Source organism: Hoplias malabaricus, chromosome 2 (genome assembly GCF_029633855.1).
Source record: "Hoplias malabaricus isolate fHopMal1 chromosome 2, fHopMal1.hap1, whole genome shotgun sequence".
NCBI classification, from domain to species: Eukaryota; Metazoa; Chordata; class Actinopteri; order Characiformes; family Erythrinidae; genus Hoplias; species Hoplias malabaricus.
The window spans coordinates 18,156,707-18,179,930 of record NC_089801.1 but is presented as its reverse complement, the minus strand read 5'-3'; the positions used below and the strand labels follow the sequence as shown (position 1 = coordinate 18,179,930).

The following is a 23,224-nucleotide window of genomic DNA, read 5'->3' as shown; positions in this document are numbered from 1 at the left end:
TCTCTCACTCACTCACTTACTCACACACACTCACGCTCGCTCTCTTCTCTCTCACTCACACACACCTCTCTCTTCTCTCACTCACTCACACACTCTCACGCTCTCTCTTCTGTCTCACTCACACACACTCTCTCTCTCTCACACAAACACCTCTTTCTTCTCTCACTCACACACACTCTCTCTCTCTTTCTCTCTCACTCACACACTCACTCTCTCTTCTGTCTCACACACACACACACTCTCTCTCTCTCTCACACACACACACACACCTCTCTCTTCTCTCACTCACTCACTCACACACACTCACGCTCTCTCTCTTCTCTCTCACACACACACACCTGTCTCTTCTTTCACTCACTCACACACTCTCACGCTCTCTCTCTTCTGTCTCACTCACACACACTCTCTCTCTCTCTCTCACACACACCTCTTTCTTCTCTCACTCACAAACACACTCTCTCTCTCTTTCTCTCTCTCACTCACACACTCACTGTCTCTTCTGTCTCACTCACACACTCTCTCTCTCTCTCACACACACACACACCTCTCTCTTCTCTCACTCACTCACACTCTCTCTCTCTCACACACACTGTCTCTCTCTCTCACACACACACACACACACACACCTCTCTTCTGTCACTCACACGCTCTCTCTCTCTCTCTCTCTCAAACACACACAGACACACACACATAAATTCCTTATTCTCACTCTTACTTGCTCTTATAATTTCCTTAGTTTTTTATATTTATTTATAATCAGGTACACAATTATCGTTTATTGTTTTTTTATGTATTTTATCCATAGATTTACACCGTTGCTGAGCTTCTAATAAATAGCATCGAAGACAGATCAATTTGTAGTTCCTAACGCCACAGAAAAACTACAAATGGAGACAGGAAGTGGATAAACGTCATCTTTTCAAGACCGCGTCATTTTCCCGCTGCAAACCCTGGAAGTGTCCGTGCTCGATGTGTCATATTTAATGTTGATTTTCGGAGTTTAAAACCTTTCTGATTGATCTTCGGGGAGTTTTGTGGTGAACCAGGGAAGAGTAGACTCTTATTAACACAGCTCCCTCCTCCGTGTGTGGAGACGTTGTTTCCAGCGTGAGTAAAATAACTTTTATTGCTTCATGTTTATGTTTTCTGAACTCAGGACTCTAGAAACAGCAGCTATTTTAATCCCCACACTACGATAACACAGTGTTAGTGTCCAGTAACATTACAGTGGTGATTAAAGGATGTGTCCAACAGTATACAGACATCCCTTCTTCAAAAACATGTCAGAGGTGTGTACCCAGTCTGTATCATCTCTAAACAAAAGCACTGACCATTAGAGAAGAAGGTCACCGTGTCCAGACCCAAGAGTGAACTAGAAGGGTAAAAAGCCCCCAAAATTGGACTGTGGATCAGTGGAACTGTGTCCTCTGGATTGATTAAGTTCAATCCAATTCAGTTACCCCTTTCCAACATTTCTTTGACTAATAAGTCACACTAAAGTCCGTCTGTTGCTCTGCATATGTAATTACCCCCCTTTCCCCCTGTTCTTCAGCGCTCAGGACCCCCACAGAGCAGGTGTGATGTGGTGGTGGATCATTCTCAGCGCTGCAGTGACACTGACGTGGTGCTGGTGTAGAGTGGATCAGACACAGCAGTGCTGCTGGAGTTTTAAACCCTGTGTCCACTCTCTGTCCACTCTGTGAGACACTCCTCACTCGTTGGTCCACCTTGTAGATGTAAAGTCAGAGACAGTAGCTCATCTGTCGCTGCACAGTTTGGGTTCCAGTCCTTCATCAGCGACACATAATATAGGGGTTGAAAAACTCCAGCAGCCACTGCTGTGTCTGATCCACTCGCACCAGCACAACACACACTAACACACCACCACCACGTCAGTGTCACTGCTCTGTGGGGGTTCCGTAACCCATAATACGTACCTCTGTGTCTCTCTCTCTTCTGCAGCATGGGTCTGGGTTGTCTGAGGTTGGTTTTGTGCCATGCAGCAGGAGGTGTAAGGCACAGTGTCCGCTCCACAAGCCCAGTGACTCTCCTCCTTCCACTCACAACTCAGCCCTACAAAAACACATTAAAACCTTACAAATCCCTAAACAGTTACCTGGGAATCAGCCTCCAGCAGTGGACCCCCTTCTCCACAGCTGTGGGAGGCAGCGAGGAAGAAGGTGAAGGTGAATCTCAGAAGAAGAAGAAGAAACCAGACCTGAAATCTCGACTTGGCATCAACAGCGTGGGCAGAAAGATCCACCAGCGCCACGTACAGCTGCTGGGGGAGGATGGCAGGGATCTGGGTGTCCAGCACCGGGCAGACGCTCTGAGGATGATGGATGAAAAAGGACTGAAAATGGTTCCGATAAACCTACACACAGAGCCTCCGGTCTACAAGCTCATGAGTGGGAAACAGATCCACGAAGAACAGATGAAGTTGAGGGAGAAGCAGAAGGCCAAGACGGCAGGTATCGGGCACAGTTCGCACTCAGTGATTTTTTTTTTTTGTTTTTAATGGAACTGTTCTGTAGAAATGTTGATACTCAGCTTGTGTCCTATTTTCAGGTCAAGTTCAGGTGAAGGAACTCACCCTGTTCTCAGATATCGCCTCTCACGATCTGGACACTAAACTGAGGCAGGTTTCTCACTGGCTCGACAAGAAACATCACGTCAGACTGACCCTGAAGGCTGGAGGAGGCAGTAATATGGCTTTGGTACGAAGGGTTATCTTCTTTATCCTGAACCTTCAGGGTGACCTTTATTTTATTGTGATTCATTGGTTATTTATTTGGGCGGCACAGTGGCGGAGCAGGTAGTGTTGCAGTCACACAGCTCCAGGGGCCTGGAGGTTGTGGGTTCGATTCCTGCTCCGGGTGACTGTCTGTGAGGAGTTGGTGTGTTCTCCCCATGTCTGCGTGGGTTTCCTCCGGGTGCTCCGGTTTCCTCCCACAGTCCAAAAAACACACGTTGGTAGGTGGATTGGCGACTCAAAAAAAAATAATAATTGTCCGTAGGTGTGTCTGTGTTGCCCTGTGAAGGACTGGCGCCCCTCCAGGGTGTATTCCTGCCTTGCACCCAATGATTCCAGGTAGGCTCTGGACCCACCGCGACCCTGAACTGGATAAGGGTTAGAGATAATGAATGAATGGTTATTTACACGGAGGCAATCTTCAGTTCTTGGGCATTAATATATTCACGGCAATAGTAGTCTACATGAGTCACCCAGTATCAGATTTCTTTAACTTTATCAGAAGCTGGCCTAAATCACCACGTCATATGGCATGATCAAAAAAGTGAAACCTCTATTTTTAACACATTCCACTTTTACTGTTTATTTTATTTGTGGTAACTCATCCCCATTTTTAGGTGTTTACTTTTTCCTTTATTCTGAAGAGTTTCAGCACAAGTGGGAAGAGTCTGTATAGTCGCATGCTTTGTTTCTTGCTCAGTGATGTGCTGCTTCTCTGGCTCCAGGACACTCTTCTGGACCAGATGGTGTCAGCGATGTCAGTGCCGGTGGGATTTGTGTCAAAAACCAGGATCATCCGTGAGGGACGAGCTGCTATGTGTATCCTGAGGCCTCCGTCCAACAAAGAACTGCAGCAACTGGGAACTCAAAACCCCTCTAAAACAGTACAGATTGACCCCAGCCAACAGAAAGCAACATCTACCTCCAAATCTGAGCTCCCAGGAGACTCTCAGACACAGTGAGGGCATCATACGGTTAAACAGTATTGCTCTCACACACAGTTTCATACATATTTTTTATAAAATAAATTCAGACCACAACGTACATGACACAGCAAGTCTTCTGTTAGTAACTGACAAACTGCGTTCAGAGACGAGACCGTGCCTCTTTTGTTCTTTTGATTTTTTTTGTAAATAAATAAAGGAATCTGGCAACACATTCTTCACTCTTTATTCTGCAGCAGACAGTATTTCCTTCGCACGCTTAGGAACTTTTATGGCAACAAATTCTATGTTTTAACTCTTTAAACAAAAAAAGCTGAGATTAAAGCAACACTGGGTAAGATTTTGTAGTTTTTGCTCCTGGGCTCCCCCTACAGTTGCAGAGTGTAATTCAATTTTACAGTTTGTCCTGCAATCAAACCAAAAGTTAAATATTGCAGTTGACACAGGGCCAAGCCCAGAGGTGCAGCAACAGATGGCGCTTTTCCACTGCATGGAACCTACACGACTCGACTGCTCTTTTGCTTTTTCCACCGGCCAAACCTGGTCCTGGTCCTAGGTATGTTTTCAATCCCAGTTCGTGGTGAGGTGTAAACCCTGCAGAGCGCTGATTGACCAGAGACCCATCAATCAACAGGAAATGCAGAGCTCATTCAAATCAAGCACAAATCGCTGCTTGTAAAATCTCTAGCAGCTTTCATGTTGTTTCTTTAAGGGACTCTCAGCGACAGCTGGGAACTTTACCTCAAGGTGTTTTGAAGAGGTTTAAATGCTCCTTGGGCTAAAGGCCAATGAAAATTTCCAGTGAAAGCCGAAAGTGCAACAAGTAAAACTGATGTGAGAACTGAGGGCGGAGCCATGTTTAATCCAAAAACTAAAACAACACGCTGCCGTTGTTGTGGTTTTCAAAGCCACCAATTCCTGAGAGACAGGGTTTTGTGACGTCACCAGCTCCATTTCACAGGGGAGCCCTGCAAGTGGAAAAGCGACAAGCTTTAAGCGAGTCGTGTTGTTGAGCAGGACCCATGCGGGGGAAAAGCGACGAGGCTCAATTCTCTGTTACAGCTCAAAAGGAGCATCACAATGATATTGAAGCTGTAACTGTAAGGTGAAAGTACTACCAGGTGTTGCTTTAGATTACAAACATTAGGTGCTAATTTGCCATTCAGAAAGTGAAACAGCTCTGGTTTCAATCAGGTTCAGTTCTAACGAGCATTTTCTGTCAACGAGGACCTTAAATTAAATATTAAAACTTTTACAACAGTTCCCTGAAAACAATGTTACTCGCTGTTCAACGAGAGAGCAAAGGTTTTGAAGATTTGCTGGCTTCTAATTGGCTGATATCTCCACATTTGCAAATTCTATGGGTCCTGATTGGACAATCTCTCAATTCTTCATTTCCCTTTGTTGTAATTGGACAGTTACTGCATTCTCAAATTCTATGGGTTCTGATTGGCTCTCCGCTGGACTGTCCAACTCTAGAGGTTCTAATATGAGAATAATTTCAGGGTCAGATCTGCAGGAATCTGATTGGCCGATTTCAGGGTGTTCAGTACTTGGTGACGGGGTGATTTCAGCACTGTAAGACACGAGTGTGTTCATCGTGGTGTGTCTAGAGTCCAAAGTTCTTGTATAATTTACTTCTCTCTGGCGCTCCAGGAAGTCCCCCACCTGAGTCTTCAAATTGAAGCGCTCTGATTGGCTGGTCACTACAGGTGGGATTGCTGCCGGACGTAATCTTGAAGGGTTGAAGCCACTCAGACGAGATGCCAGAGTTCGTCTTGGACGAGGTTTTTTCTGTAAGAAACAAAAAAGAAAGCTCTTTCAGATGAAATCTAAATCTGATCAGAGACTGAAATTGAAACCAATAAAACCATGTCAACACTCGCCTGTTTCTTCCTCTCGGGGTCGTGTACCACACTGTGGCGCTGTAAACTTTGCTGTGGACAAAAACAAACGAGTTATTAGTGTCTCAGGAGGGCCACGAGAAGAACCTGTATTACTCTGCATCTTTGCATTTTCAAAAGAAATGATATAAAGGTGGGCCATGCTTTCATTTGTCTTCTGTAAGAGCTTCATCCTGGTCAAGGCTGCAGTAGGTCCACAATTATTATTATTATTATTACCCTCATGCAGAATGTTTTGTGGCAGCCGTCCTGGGGGCAGGTGAAGGGGCGCTCGGGCTCGTGGAAGGACAGGAGGTGACTCTGCAGATTAAAGGCGGAGGTGTAGGACCGAAGGCAGCCTTCTTTGGGGCAGCGGAACACCACCCGTTCCTCAGAGTGAACCTTCTGGTGCTGCCTCAGGAACCACTGATCTCTAAAGGACCTTGCACACTTATCACACTGCAGCCGTACTACACACACACACACACAAATATCCATAAAACAACAGCAGACTACATCATATTCCTCCAAATTTAATCCATCCACCACAACAGCTTTGTTTCTGGAGTGTGCTTTAGTTATGTACTGGTCAAACAGCAGAGTGTTCAGTGTGTTTAGTGATCTCTAATGCACCTAATTACATCTTAACTGCACAAAACATCAGAGAGCAGACTACAGCAGACATGTCAGCTACTGACAAACAGGTGCTTCTGATTGTTTCTAGACAGGCAATGATCTTTAGTTAAAAAAAAAAAAAAACAAGCACGCTCTGGAGTCCAGTCCCCTGTTTAAAGCCTGTATTTACCTTTGTGCTCTTTCTTGTGCTTGACAAACTCAGTCCAGTTCTTCCCTGTGAAGGAGCAGCCCTCAGCAGTGCAGGGGTAACCTGGACAGAGGAGGGAAATGATCAGCATTTACAGTGAAAATATAACCAAACTGTGGATGGTCCACAAAAATACATTGTGTTATTTGACATTAACTTGAAATGGGCACAATCCAAAATACAATACCAGCTACTTCTTATTAAACAAGCTGCTGCACATGGCTTCTGCTCAGTAACGGTTGTTTATAGGTGCTGCAGTGGTGGGTATTCAATGCTGAAATATGAATCATGTCAGTTTCCCCACAGCATTGGTGTGAAGTCCCTGCTGCTCTCACCTTTGTGGACTTTCTCGTGTTGTTTCCGTTTGCTGGGGTTCATGAATCGTTTCTCGCATCCTTCATATGAACATCTGGAAATAAAAGTAATACCAAATAAATCATTTATGCTGGGATCAGACAACACGGCATTCACTGTGTCCGATTAGTGCTATAAATCCGTGCCGGGTCTTGGTCAGGAGACTACATGTTTGACACGGACCATTCTTGGTTTGCGTCGTTGCGTGAGTTCAGATGTCGTTGGGAGGCGGAGCTATAAACTGTGGATCACGGCTACAGAAGCACTGTGTGACACTGGAGTTTCTGTGTTTTACAAAGAAGAAGAAGTGTCCTACAAAGAGAACCTGAGGGAATGTGTTACACGTCCAGAGCGTTTCCTCAGTTTGGTAGTTCCACTGACAGCTGCAGCAGAGCCTCCCTCTCTCTCTTCTCCGTGTTTACAGATGTGCTCTGTACAGGGCTCTGTTTCGTATTGGTCGTAGGAAACGTCAGACCGTGCCAAAAGATCCAAACAAATCTAACACACTCCACATTTCCTCGGGGAGTCACAGACTGTTCTTTGATTATGTCACACTCAACGACCGCTCCTCATCCCTGACGCTCAGATTTGTCTCAGATGCTGGATATTCAGATGGATTTGACAAAATCGGGCTAAAATTGGGGTAAATTCATGTAGTCAGATCCCGGGATTAGGAACAAAATCACTGTTTACATGAAAAACAAAAACAAATAAAAAACCTCAGCTTCTTACTCATACGGCAGCAGGTTGGTGTGTGTACATTCGTGGCTCTTCAGCTGGTTGTTCTTCTTGAACCGTTTCCCACAGCCTTCAAACATACACTGAACAAAAAAAAAACTGGTGCTGAATAAACAGGAAGCAGATTAACATTCAACTCCTCCACATTTAAACATGCAGCAACACACTCACCACATAGTGTTTCTGTTCAAATCTGTGTTTGCGTGAGATGTGTTTTTTCAGGTTGAAGTTTGTGGTGAAACCTTCAGTGCATCCTTCCTCTGTGCACCTGAACCCACAAAACATCAGACCTTTTTACTAAGAATCACATTGTTAAGTGTTTACACCTTTTACAACCAAGACAAGCCAAAGCGTGAAATTATCTTTAAACAGCCGAGACCATAAGAACACAGAGAAACATATACTTAATCCATAAAAACAAACACAGGGCACACAGCTAACGCCTCAATAAGAAGAGCACAAGGCCAAAACAATCTGTTCTAAAGGCAACTCTTACAAAGCCTTTCTAATAAAACCTAGAATATCTCTAAATGTGGCAGCTCTGTTAGAGTTGACTGGAAGATAATGGATCATAAAGATGTCAATTTTAAAGCTGGGGAATGTAGTTTATTTTACAATCACTTTGTTTAATTTACATAAAATTAAGACAGAATTGAAAGACGGGGCTCCACTCTCCAGCGCTCTTGCTTTCTCCAGTTTAGGGACTCCTCCAGCTGTAGTCCGGCAGTGAGTAGGTTTTCAAATGTTTTTGGGAGTGGCTTTGGAAAGATGGGCTGAAGAGGTTGGGATTTTCTGAGTGGGGATACGTTAAAAAACTAGTGTACACTTGCTCTACAAAATCTCCTGCTCCAGCTTTAAAGATGCACTAGGCAAGTTTACTTCTTTTAACTTACAAATAAACTGTAATATGTTAGGAATTTGATTAATAATATATAGTACAGCAATAGCATCTGATCAAGTGCACTTTGAATGAGCAATAAATCGTTTTTACCACCAAACAGCAGCAAGTCCTCACCTGAAGGGTCTCTCTCCAGTGTGTGTGAGCTGATGGCGAGTGAGATGTGATTTAGTGCAGAAAGATTTGCTGCAGCCTTCAACTGAACAGGGAAAGGGTCTCTGCACAAATGATAAAAACCCACATTAAAATGGATCATGGGAAGTACTACACTGGGTTTTAGAACATGCCTGTAATGATTTGATGGCTGAAACACTAGAACTTGTGGGATCTCCAGTGATGGGTGTTGCTCCTTTGCTCCAGACGGAAAACAGGTTCACTGCCCCACAACCCAGTTCTGGAGGCTTATACCCCTCTGTCCAACTCTTGGCATTGAGCTTAATGGCCTCGGACTATACTACACTTCAGATCATTAGAAGACATTATATTCATTAACAGCGTTAATGTTATTTTAAATGAGAAAAGAGAGGCTGAGGTCATTCTTCCTCTCAGAGACTCACCACTCCGGTGTGTTTACACAGATGAGCCTCTAGTTTCCACTCTCTATCGTACAAAGCCGAACAGTCTGGGAAAGAGCACATAAAAGTCTTCTTCCGCGGCATTGTGCATGGAGAAACACTGAGAAATGTAGAGACAAAACAGGAGCAAACACAGGGGAATGTAGAGGAAAAACGTGGAGGAAGTGAGCCGAAAGCCAGAGAGATAGAGAGAGAGAATGAGAAATTGAAAATAAACAGTGAGGATCACCCCACGTGTTCACTGAAGAGGCGCCATAACAGTGACGTAGGAGCAGATTACGTCACCGGGCGTGTACCATCTCCCATAGAGGGGGGAGGGAATAAACAAACGTAAATAAGTACTTTACAAATAATTTATTTAAAAGTTACATTATATAACGTGCCAATACTCATTTAAACAATTAAACATCGCGTATATTATAACTATTTCATATTTTAAAAAACAAAATTCAGTCTCTTGGCTCTTGTTCTCTCCTCTGTTAAACAGAGTTACAGCTGTAGAAATTGCTTCCATGAGAAATGTCCCTTGGTACACACAAATGTATGAGAGGCCGTCTAGGGCAAATACACTGAAACACTTGCGCACACTACATTGAAACACTTGCACACTACACACTGAAACACTTGCGCACACTACATTGAAACACTTGCACACTACACACTGAAACACTTGCGCACACTACATTGAAACACTTGCACACTACACACTGAAACACTTGCGCACACTACATTGAAACACTTGCACACTACACACTGAAACACTTGTGCACACTACATTGAAACACTTGCACACTACACACTGAAACACTTGCGCACACTACATTGAAACACTTGCACACTACACACTGAAACACTTGCACACTACACACTGAAACACTTGCGCACACTACATTGAAACACTTGCACACTACACACTGAAACACTTGCGCACACTACATTGAAACACTTGCACACTACACACTGAAACACTTGCGCACACTACATTGAAACACTTGCACACTACACACTGAAACACTTGCGCACACTACATTGAAACACTTGCACACTACACACTGAAACACTTGCGCACACTACATTGAAACACTTGCACACTACACACTGAAACACTTGCACACACTACATTGAAACACTTGCACACTACACACTGAAACACTTGCGCACACTACATTGAAACACTTGCGCACACTACACTGAAACACTTGCACACTTGTCGATCAATTCCAAAAATGGAAGCGATTCTTTGCCAATTAAATCCCAGATTTAGGCAGTGGATAATCTGGTCTACTGTTAAATCATACCGTGGGCGACCGGATGTGCCACTGGAAGTTGTTGGAGGAATTATGAGAATATTGTTGCCTTGATGTCTTTGGCCCGGAGACTGTTGTAAAATGAGAATTAGACACTGATATAAAGACTCCAAAAGAGTCGAGCATTCTCTCACCACAGGCCCTTCTCTGCGCCCAACTACACGTATGATGGACTGAATGTTTCTTGTGTGGTGCTCCAGTTCAGTGTAGTGTCTGTGCGGGTCATATTGTATGGATTCCACACAACGCAGGACATCACGCAAAAAATTACGGATATCCTCACTGTTACCAGAAATACGCAATGGCTGATCAAATATGAAAAGACTAATAAAAAATAATAAGAACAAATGTTTGTTCATCTCTGAAAAGACACAGAGCACAGGAATTAGTCATAAAAGATTGTACCCTGTGCTACACAGCTGAGTGCATCTTCTCTCTCTCTCTCTCTCTCTCTCACACACACACACACACACGTCATGTTTAATATATATACGAGTGTATGTGAAGTGTAGTGCAAATGTTTCAATGTAGTGCGCAAGTGTTTCAGTGTAGTGTGCGCAAGTGTTTCAATGTAGTGTGCGCAAGTGTTTCAATATAGTGTGCGCAAGTGTTTCATTGTAGTGTGCGCAAGTGTTTCAGTGTAGTGTGCGCAAGTGTTTCAATGTAGTATGCGCAAGTGTTTCAATGTAGTGCATGCAAGTGTTTCAGTGTAGTGCGCAAGTGTTTCAATGTAGTGAGCAAATGTTTCAATGTAGTGCGCAAGTGTTTCAATGTAGTGCGCAAGTGTTTCATTGTAGTGTGCGCAAGTGTTTCAGTGTAGTGTGCGCAAGTGTTTCAATGTAGTATGCGCAAGTGTTTCAATGTAGTGCATGCAAGTGTTTCAGTGTAGTGAGCAAGTGTTTCAATGTAGTGAGCAAATGTTTCAATGTAGTGCGCAAGTGTTTCAATGTAGTGCGCAAGTGTTTCAATGTAGTGCGCAAGTGTTTCGGTGTGTTGTGCAAGTGTTTCAGTGTAGTGCGCAAGTGTTTCAGTGTATTTGCCCTAGACGGCCTCCCATACAAATGTATGAATATTCAATTATCCTCCTCCTATGGCTGGGTCTCTCTGTGTGTGAGGTATGAGACTCTGTCTGAATCCGTGTTTATGTGACTGTGTCCAACACTGCAGTTTCAAAGCAGAAATGCTCAGCCACAACCAATTCATTTAGATTCACCTTCTAACACACACACACACACACACACACACACACACACTAACAAGACTAAACACCACACACACACACTAACAAGATTAAACACCACACACACACATACTAACAAGACTAAACACCACACACACACTAACAAGACTAAACACCACACACACACTAACAAGATTAAACACCACACACACACTAACAAGACTAAACAACACACACACACTAACAAGACTAAACAACACACACACTAACAAGACTAAACACCACACACACACTAACAAGACTAAACACCACACACACACATACTAACAAGACTAAACACCACACACACACTAACAAGACTAAACACCACACACACACTAACAAGATTAAACACCACACACACACTAACAAGACTAAACAACACACACACACTAACAAGACTAAACAACACACACACTAACAAGACTAAACACCACACACACACTAACAAGACTAAACACCACACACACACTAACAAGACTAAACACCACACACACACTAACAAGATTAAACACCACACACAAACTAACAAGATTATACAACCCACACACGCTAACAATAATAAACAGCACACACACACTAACAAGACTAAACACCACACACACACACACACACACTAACAAGACTAAACACCACACACACACACACACTAACAAGACTAAACACCACACACACACTAACAAGACTAAACACCACACACACACTAACAAGACTAAACACCACACACACACTAACAAGATTAAACACCACACACAAACTAACAAGATTATACAACCCACACACGCTAACAATAATAAACAGCACACACACACTAACAAGACTAAACACACACACACATACACACACACACTAACAAGACTAAACACCACACACACACTAACAGGACTAAACACTACACACACACACACACACACTAACCATTCTAAACACCACACACACACACTAACAACACCACAAACACGCTAACAAGACTAAACACCACCACACACACTAACAACACTAAACACCACACAAGCAAACTAACAAAACTATACAACCCACACACACTAACAAGACTATAAACCACACACACGCTAACAAGACAAAACACCACACACACACTAACACGGTGAAGTACTGGATTTATGAGGGGGGCTTTTAGATGATTAAAATTATAAATAATGTGGACATTGTTCATAATGATATGATATCTACATTGTAAATGACTCATGGAGTGTTTTTATGCTTTGAATATTCTGAAATATAGTAAATAAATAAAAAGTGAAGGGGAGGGATAAACAAGTCCTAAGGGTCTTAAAACACACTGATCATAGTGTATCTGATCATTAATAATAACTATATTATCATTAGTGTAACGATTTAGTTTTATTACTAATAGATACCTTCAATCCGTATCTTCTACAGTGGGAGTGATGTGACAAAATCAACACAGGGTCCAGTGTTGAGTGGCCACTCCACTGTGGACAGACATCTGCTTTCAGACTTTACCCTCTTACCCCCCCCCCTCCCCCCACCCCACTCCACGTTCCCAAAACAACTCAGAAAACATTTCATCCCTCCACTTCCACAGTCCATCTTCTCTGGACAGAGACAGCACACGCTGGGGCCTGCCGTCCGTCTTAATCTCTGCCTTTAATCCTCTGTCCGAGGTTGTGCGCTCACGTGAAGGCTGGGGGGGTTGCGGATATGGGGGGTTTACACTTTCCACTGTACTGCGCCTTTAAAGAGGAGGGCAGGGGGTCTGGATTTCACACGCAAACAAAAAGCCAAGCTGATAAAAGAGCACAAAGGTTATGCAGATCCATGGAGTCTTTCATGTGCAGCAAAAACTTCACATTATTTTCTTCCTCCATTAACCATGTGAAATAAGACGTCATAAAAAGCACGGCGCAGCTGACAGACCAGCGCTTTAAGAGATTCTGTGATTTAGGGCTGTTAATAATGTCATCACAAAAAGACGCAGAGACCAAAGGGACATCTTACCGAGTTTATTCTCAGTTTTTACTCTCACTGCTAGTGCTTTCAGCCTTTAAGGCTGTCATTCTTGGTTGTAGCAGCCTTTAAGGCATGTCTTTAGGATTCCCAAAGTTGGTAGTGCTGATGTTGTGTAACAATTATTAGCACTCTTATCCTTGGTATACTAGCCTTGAAGGCAAGCACTCTGGGACATCAGTCTTCAAGGCTCTTAATATTGGCACTGCCTGCCTTCAGGGCTGTTGTACCAGCATTTAGACCTCACAATTGGAAATGCCAGGCAATAATTAGTAGTAGTAGCAATAATTAAGGCTCTTGTTCTTCCTGCTACTAATCATTTGGCACTTATTCTAATAATAATAAAAAATAAAACATCAAAAGACAAACAGAGACAGAACAATACAAAAAGCTACAAAACAGGTCACAAACATAAAAAAAATAAAATAAAACAAGGACAAATAGAGGCCAGTGAGCAGCACCAAGCTACAGGGCTACAATAGGTCTGCAGGTTGCAAGCCACAGTGGACATTGAGGACGTGCTCCCTGGCCATCACCAGGAGCAGTGCCTGAAAATTCGTCCCAAGGCAGAGCACCGGCAACCACTCCCTCAGTCGACATCAGTTGGTTAATTCTGTGTAGTGCTAACTGTTAGAAGAAGAAACACCTTTAGGGCTGTCATTCTCAGTCTTTGAGATTCTCAGAGTTGGTAGCACCAGTGTTTATAGTTATAATTCTGTGTAGTGCCAGGTATGTCAAGCCTTTAGGGCTCAAAATACTGCTAGTCTTTTGGGCACTTACTCTAAGTATTATCCATCTTCAGGGCTTTTCTTCTTGGTTGTGCCAGTCTTTGGAGTAGTTTTCTTGATTATGGCCTTCTAAAAGGCTATTTCTTTTACAATTTTCAGCTTTTGAATTAATGTGATGCCATTCATTTTAGGTCTTATCAGCATCAGTCCATAGACCTGATACTCTTCATAGTCTCAGCCTGTGTCACATTCACTACTGCCAGTATCTTTGATTTAGGCCTCTCACAGTTGTTAGTGGTATCCTTTAAGGATTTGCTTGTATCTTACTCTTGGTTGCGTCAGCCTTTAGGGCTCTACTTCAGTACCTAAGCCTCTTATTCTTGATACTGCAAGGCTTCTACTTACACATGCAATAAGATAAAGGTAGAGGATAGAGATGTCCAGACTTGTAGGAATTGCAGGAATGCCTACACCACTGGAATTTTTGGCCACAAAATTATTTAACACAATATGTGCTGTAGGTACAGCCATCAAAAATAGGCGTGCAGACCTCCAAGGAGCTCTAGAAGTCTTTAGGGCTCATTATGTGTGGTTTGAAAATGATATTGTTATTCCAAACAACCATCAGTGACAGCCTCTCATCTGAAAACTTGATAAAAGAACAATATGTAATATGTCATATTCTGAGATAATTCTTCTTCGTGTGTTAAACAGATTTTATACTGACACCTAGTGGCCCGAGTGTAAGAGAGATTCTGTACTAATTTAAACATTTTAAATATGGCCACCTCCATGTGGAGGACCCATTCTATGGAGCATAAACTGGTTCATTCAGCGACAGCAAGGCAATTTGCTACTTCACTCTAAAAACCAAATGTAAACAAAAAGTAATCACATTTTAGTGGAAAAATGACTGACCCTGTTTTATTTTTTGGTTATCCATATATTTAAAAACATAAACGCCCATCACTTACTCAGCTACCATCTCCAGTCTCACAAAGGTGCTAGTGTTGGGAGGGGCCCGGCTTGGGGTTCTTTGGAGAAGGAGGAGACCACAGGAGCTGGGCTAATCACATTAAAAGGAGATGGGAAGTAGACAGCGGCGTGAAAGCCGGGAGAGCAGTGGCACGACTAATCCATTTAGTCCTGGGACAGAAAAGAGAGGGACGCCGTCTCTGTCCTCCGCCACTGAGAAAGAACACTCCCTTTCCCAGGAGTGTGTTCACCTGTATGGTAACACACAGAAAGTTGGCATTTTGATGCCAATTAGAACAAGACAATTGGCACTTGGCATGTACCAACTTTTTTGTTCTTTCTGTTCTTCTTTTTTCGGATCTGCATTTTGCAATCCATCACACACACACACACACACACACACACACACGCACACACACACACACCCCTTCCCCCTGAAATATCTCCATAGCTGGGCACTGCCGCATTAAAAAAAACAAGAGACGGGTAAAAAACAAAAGAGGCAGGAGACAGTCAGTGGCATTGGCTCAATCCTCTTTCATGCGCTGTGTGTGAAGACGTCCTTTTCACCCTTCCGAGAGGGTCTCTGTTGTGTGCGTGTGGATGAGGGGGGGCCTGGAGATGTTTCAGACACAGGGTTTACTTTATCTGACGATTGTTAACGCACCCGAGTTCAACCTTAATGCAAACCTTAACCGGTCGCAGTAGAATGGGATGCGCTCCATTAAACCAATCCCCCGCGGTGTCTGCAAACAGATGGCCACAGCTGTGGACGGCAGGCCAAATAACCTCGGACACACACCTCACAATCACACACACCCTGGTTTTTAACAGCTTGTAAGGACATGCCTTTTTACAAATGCCCAGTATGAACTATATATAGACTACACTGTTTATTTCATATATGTAGAGTATATACAGACGACTATATATCAGACATCCTCCGATGTACTCCATCACAACAGCTCCCTGTAAAAAATAAAATAAAATAAATAAATAAAAACACTGTATAAATACTAAGGCGGGTCTATGTGTATTTCCTAGGAACAGTAACATTTCCACAACTTAAAAGTACAGAATATAACTATACACTGCAATCCAAGTTATCGCACATTAAAATAAAAATAATATTATTGGCATTATCTATTGATCTGTGTCTATGTGAATAAATATGTGCCCTGTATGCTTTATATTTCTGTGAATATATAAAAGTGTGTTTACATGATAAGATACGATACACTAGTATCCAATAACTTAGTTTTTCAAAAGCTTTATAGAACTAAGGAGGTTTTAACTTTGCAATTTAGTCTGGTTCCCAAAATTGCCATGTTTTTTTTAGTCCTGAAACTGTGTAAAAACAAACACAGATATAAACACATTGCGGCGGTTGGAGGAGAGGAAGGCCCAGAGTCGGCGTCTGTGGCAACGGTGGGAAAACCAGCCGTCAGAACGGATCTGTCAAGAGTTTAACCCTCGATAATCTCACCCTCCTCCTCTCTCACTCTCTCCCTGTCACCCTCTCTCTCTCTCTGTCTGTCTCTCTCTCTCTCCCTGTCTCTCTCCCTCTCCCTCTCTCTCTGTCTGTCCTCTTTATGGATTTTACTTTTGTATAGGCTGAGGATTAAGTGGAGTGGTAAAACAGTGGTTTAATAATCTTAGCATGGCTGCGTGCACCACTTAAACCATCGCCTGCAAACACACAACACAAGGCCGGCCCCTGGGAGGCTGCGGCAGCCCGGAGGAGTCCACTATGGGAAACTTTCAGAATAAAATACAAAAAGAGAGAGCAAGAGAGAGCGAGGGAAGAAGTAGAAGAAGGAGGGAGGCCTTTTGAAACCTCAGCTCCAGTAGCACTTGATGTGTTTGTAAAGGGTTTTTTTTTTTTTAATTCTTCTGAAAAAACAATTTCAAATTCTCGGAAACAAGAGGAGCACAGTGTGAGAAAGAATGCAAAAAAAAAAAAAAAACACACAAAACAAAAAAAAAATCCCTGCCCCAGACAGACGACCAGGTGCAGTGTGTGGGGACAGTAAACAAAACATTTAAAGAAGCATGGCATCCGCTCGCCAGATTGTGGGTTTTGTTTTTTGTTTTTTAAATTATTATTATTTTGTTGTGTATGGACTTCTTCCCACCTTTCATTGCGCTGGAGCTTTCTCGCTAAATCAATTAAACTGTGAGTGACCTCGTCCGAAAACTCAGAACCTCTCCCTTTCTTCTCTTTCAGTCTGTTGTTCTTTAAAATCTCATTCTGTGAGATTTTATTCAGCTCAGATATTTTCAGCCTTCACAACCTTCATAATCTTTTTAATCTTTATATAAAAAGAGAAGTACAGATTAGCTACTGGTTTTAGCTTAATGCTAACGTACCCTAGTCCATGTTTATAATAAAAATACATAAAAGTAAAATAAACAATGTCCTACTGTTACAGAGGTGACATAATAAGTATTATTAAATATTATTGAACACTTCTGGAAGGACTGGCGCCCCCTCCAGGGTGAGTTCCTGCTTTGCGCCCAGTGATTCTGGGTAGGCTCCGGACCCACCGCGACCCTGAATTGGAAAAGCGGTTACACATAGTGAATGAATGGACTGTCACTTCACTAATAGCCTCATAGTTTCTGCGCTAAAACTAAAGAAGCTAGACTCCTGACGCTATCAGAGCTGATCATATGGAGTGAAATATGACCTATAAATGCTTGAAAAACACAAAAAGACATAACATATTGTCACTGTCCAATTAAAAACATGTATCTAGGTGTTTGTGGGTGTTTAGTTTACTACATCATTGTGTGTAAATTTCATGATGAATAAACCAATAGAAATGACTCTGAATAAAATCTTTTTACATTGACTTCCATTAAAAGTTAAAAAGGTTTATTCCTTCTCCTGTAAAACTACTATTTTGGGAGATATGTATTTTTCATTAGACTGAGGATACGTAAACCTGTGTAGCCCACTTTCCCCCAACACCCAAAACACAAGTCAAACATTTAATGCATTCCCACACGTCAGTGTCTAACACATGTCTAGATGATTGGAGATGACAGGTGGATTCTGACCCAGATTTCCCACACCACTCTTATGGTATGGGATTTCTTTCTGGAGCCACTAGTACGTGGTTAACTCGACCCATTCATGAGTTTACAATGGACCCAACCGCGGCTTTGAATCATTAAAAGGTTGTAATCCTCTGCCATTGTGTTTAAAAAGGGCTCTGCTTTTTTTTCTTTTTTTTGTCGTAACCTGAGGAAACAGCAACAGCCAGTTCCCTCTGCTACTGAGTTACATCATGCAAATGTCAAGAATAAACCACTTCTAAAGAATAAACAGAAGGCGTCAGAGATGGAAGAGTGCATAACTGATTTTCCTTCATGTTAAAATGCAGACTGAAATATTTTGATACTCACCAGCTCCCTCTGGTGTAACAAGGAATGGCTTTCTGGGATTTAAATGGTAATGTATTGCTATTTTAAGACCTCTACTGTATTATCTATAAAAAATGTAGGGAGTAATCGTAATTAAAAACAGTTTTTATAAAATTCATGTGCTGCTCTTCAGTTTGTTTTCGTGCTTGAACCCAGTCTAATGTGTTTACGAAGTTCCAGTGTCTGTAAATGAGTAAATAAACAAAATGTCTCTGTCTGGTATGCTAGGCTCTCTCTCTCTCTCTCTCTCTCTCTCTCTCTCTCTCTCTCTCTCTCTCTCTCTGCCTCTCTGCTCATGGCAGGGAGATTTTTACACGGAGGGACTCCAAATGTTGAAAAGCATGAACTGAGATGAGGATATTGCTCTATTCCTGCTCCATAGGGGGGTAACTCTGACTTATTTTTGCTGTTACAGATCACTTAAGGTGGAAATGTCTCCAAACTCAGGAGACGGCTAACTGCATTAGCGACAGTGCTACAAAACTAAACACCTCGAGTTACATGAATTTCTGTGGGAATTCAAACAGTGAATAAACACTTACAGACAATTTACACTTCAGCAACAATCGTTTTTCCTTACCATTCCACATTTAATATACTGGGCTTTTGAATGTAAACAACCAGAGAGGTGTGTTTCCCCACCATTGTTGACGTTCCCTTCAAATGACAAACATAATCATTCTGTCAGACTGTAATATACTGCCTAAACTGCAGGTGGCGATATGGCTTCTAATATTACATTACAAAGGGCCTTTTAATGTTTACATTATGATCCACAGTCATTCTGACCGGTTGTATTACTCTCCTGGAAGTGTAGGGGGCACTATTACTTCTGTAGTTTTATTGCTGCAGTATGGCTAGGCTAAATAATGCCTATCAGCAGCAGTTAGCCTTTTAGCTGCATCTGCTGTGTTACAGTTTAACTACGCTAAAGCAGCATAATCTAATCTAGTTATTAAAGACTAAGTCACAGATGCAGGACACAGTGGCCTCAGTTTCTCAAGTGCAAGGCATTCAGAGACCACTTAAGTGGGGAGTCAACAGACTTAAATAGAAGGAGACTGAATGGGACTTAAATCTCAGACAACAGCAGCTAATGTGAGGGTCATTAACTGGCTACACACTTTTTACTTTACACACCAAGCTCTTACAGAGCAGCGACTGACTTTGGATCCATGGAGAAAGAAAATCTGGTATTTCCATATGCTGAGTTTCATTTTCACTCAAAAGTTATTACATCTAATTTAAACATGTCCCAAGTGGGGGAGCTGATCCGTCACAATATACAACAATTTGGTGTGTGAGCGATAACATTTAAAAACAAAAGTTACATAGTGGGGTTCTCCCCGTATCCGTGTGGGTTTCCTCCGGGTGCTCTGGTTTCCTCCCACAGTCCAAAAACACATGTTGCAGGTGGATTGGCGACTCAAAAGTGTCCGTAGGTGTGAGTGTGTGAGTGAATTTGTGTGTGTGTCTGTGTTGCCCTGTGAAGGACTGGCGCCCCCTCCAGGGTGTATTCCTGCCTTGCGCCCAATGATTCCAGGTAGGCTCTGGACCCACCGCGACCCTAAATTGGATAAGCGGTTACAGATAATGAATGAATGAATGAGTTACATAGTGTGGTTTCTGCAGTGCTGAGCATGGAGTAGCAATGATAGAGGCTTTATTCTCCCTATTACAGCTCAGTGGATTTTGAAGCTGTGACTTAAAGGTAAAACTACTACCTATTGTTGCTTTAAGGGTAACTACGCCCGCTAGAATCAGCTAAAATTTGTGCAATACGCTGAAGTTGGCTTGAGGACACGGTATGTACACAGCATGTCATTAGAAGGCAGGGACACTGGCTTTCAAATTTGCATACTGAGAAGTACACAGTCAGGTCATCCACACCTTTAGCAGAGTGGAACCTGAGGGGGGCGCTGAAGAGGCAGAAGTGTACCTAATAAAGATGTTTCTTTGACAGTTAATAAACATATTGATTAATTCATTCATTGTACCTTTATCCAGTTCAGGGCGGCAGTGGGTCCGGAGCCTACAAGGAATCACTGGGCACAAAGTGGGAACACACCCTGGAGGGGGCGCCAGTCCTTCAAAGGGCAACACACATTCACTCACACACTCACACCTACTGACACTTTTGAGTCACCAATCCACCTACCAACGTGTGTTTTTGGAGAGTGGGAGGAAACCGGAGCACCCGGAGGAAACCCATGCAGACACAGGGAGAACACACCACACTCCTCACAGACAGTCACCCGGAGGAAACCCACACAGACACAGGGAGAACACACCACACTCCTCACAGACAGTCACCCGGAGGAAACCCACGCAAACACAGGGAGAACACACCACACTTCTCACAGACAGTCACCCGGAGGAAACCCACGCAGACAAAGGGAGAACACACCACACTCCTCACAGACAGTCACCCGGAGGAAACCCACACAGACACAGGGAGAACACACCACACTCCTCACAGACAGTCACCCGGAGAAAACCCACACAGACACAGGGAGAACACACCACACTCCTCACAGACAGTCACCCGGAGGAAACCCACACAGACACATGGAGAACACACCACACTCCTCACAGACAGTCACCCGGAGAAAACCCACGCAGACACAGGGAGAACACACCACACTCCTCACAGACAGTCACCCGGAGGAAACCCACGCAGACACAGGGAGAACACACCACACTCCTGAGGTAAGCGCTGTCTGCGGGTCTTCCTAAGGTTTTATAAAGGAGGTTATGGAAAATCCTGTTCAGTGAAGAGTATTCGGTCTAAGTGCTATGTTGTCCTTGCCTGCTTTGATGCAAATGCCACAGTAGTTGGGGAATGCACTGTGTAGTATTCTCTGAAAGTGTGTCAGACAGTGCCACTTAGTGGTTAGTCAGCTTTATCAGTTCTTTGTGCTTTAGTGGACATGAACTACGCTGCTAAATATAGAGATGTAAATGGAAAGGGGTCTTAGGAAGAGTTCTTTGCGCAGAGGAGGTCCTTTGGTTGCTTTCATTTGTTGGAATTATTTTATTTTGAGCCAAAACCAACACATTTTTATTCCAGAAAAACCTCAAAACTTTCCTAAAACTTCTCTACATGGTCATAGCCAGCACGTTTTAGCTAAGGAGTCTTAGTGATATAGGAGGTTCCTCCAGAAACATCTGGTTATGTTTCATTCACTGATTGTGACACTGAAGAATCATTAAGATACCTGTGGGTTACAAAATAATAAAGTGAAATAATGTTAAATACATGACAAAGTAAGACGTGATTTCAAGCCGTTTATCCTCTTCACAAACATCAAGTAAAAAAACCAGAAGCATCATTTACCACAGTCTACCATCCCTTCACACAAGCATGGGATGTTATTCAGGCAATAAATAAACAACACAAGATGGACCCACAAAGTCCTTCACTCTTCTCTCATCCACACAAAGTAAATAGAGATCAAGGTCCACAGCTATAATACTTTATAATCAAGTCTCATAAATAAAATAATAAATAATTCTAGGGTTCTGTTTTTAATAAAAGAAAAATTGGACTAAGACAAAGACAGAAGATTTATGACCTGTTTGGTTGCTATTGCGGACCTCGTCCACTCGTCTTTTACATTTCCTTCAGAGTGGAGTGATTCAGATGTAAAATCAGTGATGGAGGATGGTTGGTTTCGGTTCTGCACTCTCAGATTAAAGGTACAGTACAGGAACAATACTGTCACTAAAGGTACAAACAGTGTAGTGTATCTTTAAAGGTACAGCAGTGGTGTTAGAGTCCAGTTGTGTTCCCTAAAGTTTCATTACATTCTCTTCTCCAGAAGGAGAGGGGGATCTCTGTAATCTTTCATTATACAACTGTGGAGAATAAAAGAACACAATAAAAGTCCTGGAGATGAAACGGGGCGAATGACATCAGCACAACTTTAACATCCACTGTTAATATAGAATAAGGTACAGTTATGTTCCTATTTAAAGGTACAGAATATGTTCCCTTCATGGTACCAGCACAGACAGTGAAGAGAACCATCCAGAGTCAGAGAAGGGACCAGACATCATCCTCCAAAAGCTCCTCCCCTCAAAGGTATCACAGTAAACGACTGTGAAAACACTGTGGACGTCTGAGACTGTATTTTTAAGCTCTCTAATATGCAGAAGTATTACATCAGATTTCCTACTATTTGGCCCCACCGGTCTGGGCTAATGCTGGAGAAACATTGCCTGGATCGAGGTGTCATCTACAGGCCTCCTGCACCCTACAGAACAAGACTCAGGATTTTCTGCTCAGCTCCACTGAATCTGTCTGAATGTGCCCGAGTGTCTCACCTTCACATCCACTGACTGGGTCTAGTCCTCTAGAACAGCCTACATTCTACCTGCCTTTCATTTTACTTATTTAACTCTACTGTTCACTCACTGTTTACACTCCACAGTACAGCACTCGAACTGCTCTCGCTTTATACACTGCTCTTTGTTTGTTGATTTGCTTTGGTGTTACCAGAGATACCACAGGAGGATGGGTCCCACTTTTGAGTGAGTTCAGTACCCACCTCGTTGCTCCTCTCTCTCTGTGTGTGTGTGTGAGTGTAGGAGGTATCAGTGTACAG

At 42.9% G+C, this 23,224-nt stretch overlaps 2 protein-coding genes across 2 annotated transcripts; one reads left to right on the top strand and one right to left on the bottom strand.

Annotated features, from left to right (window-relative positions):
- Positions 1–912: 912 nt before the first annotated feature.
- Positions 913–3,864, top strand: mtif3 (mitochondrial translational initiation factor 3). Its single transcript, XM_066660792.1, has 4 exons — positions 913–1,107; positions 1,963–2,471; positions 2,569–2,717; positions 3,478–3,864. The coding sequence occupies exons 2-4, from the start codon at positions 1,964–1,966 to the stop codon at positions 3,712–3,714; spliced, it is 894 nt and encodes a 297-aa protein (XP_066516889.1). The 5' UTR covers positions 913–1,107; position 1,963; the 3' UTR covers positions 3,715–3,864.
- A 144-nt stretch (positions 3,865–4,008) lies between these two features.
- On the bottom strand, positions 4,009–9,235 carry gtf3aa (general transcription factor IIIAa). Its single transcript, XM_066660791.1, has 9 exons — positions 8,950–9,235; positions 8,510–8,610; positions 7,666–7,762; positions 7,489–7,577; positions 6,738–6,811; positions 6,385–6,465; positions 5,820–6,049; positions 5,583–5,633; positions 4,009–5,490 (listed from the first exon to the last, which is right to left on the bottom strand). The coding sequence occupies exons 1-9, from the start codon at positions 9,049–9,051 to the stop codon at positions 5,080–5,082; spliced, it is 1,236 nt and encodes a 411-aa protein (XP_066516888.1). The 5' UTR covers positions 9,052–9,235; the 3' UTR covers positions 4,009–5,079.
- Between the last annotated feature and the right edge of the window lie 13,989 nt (positions 9,236–23,224).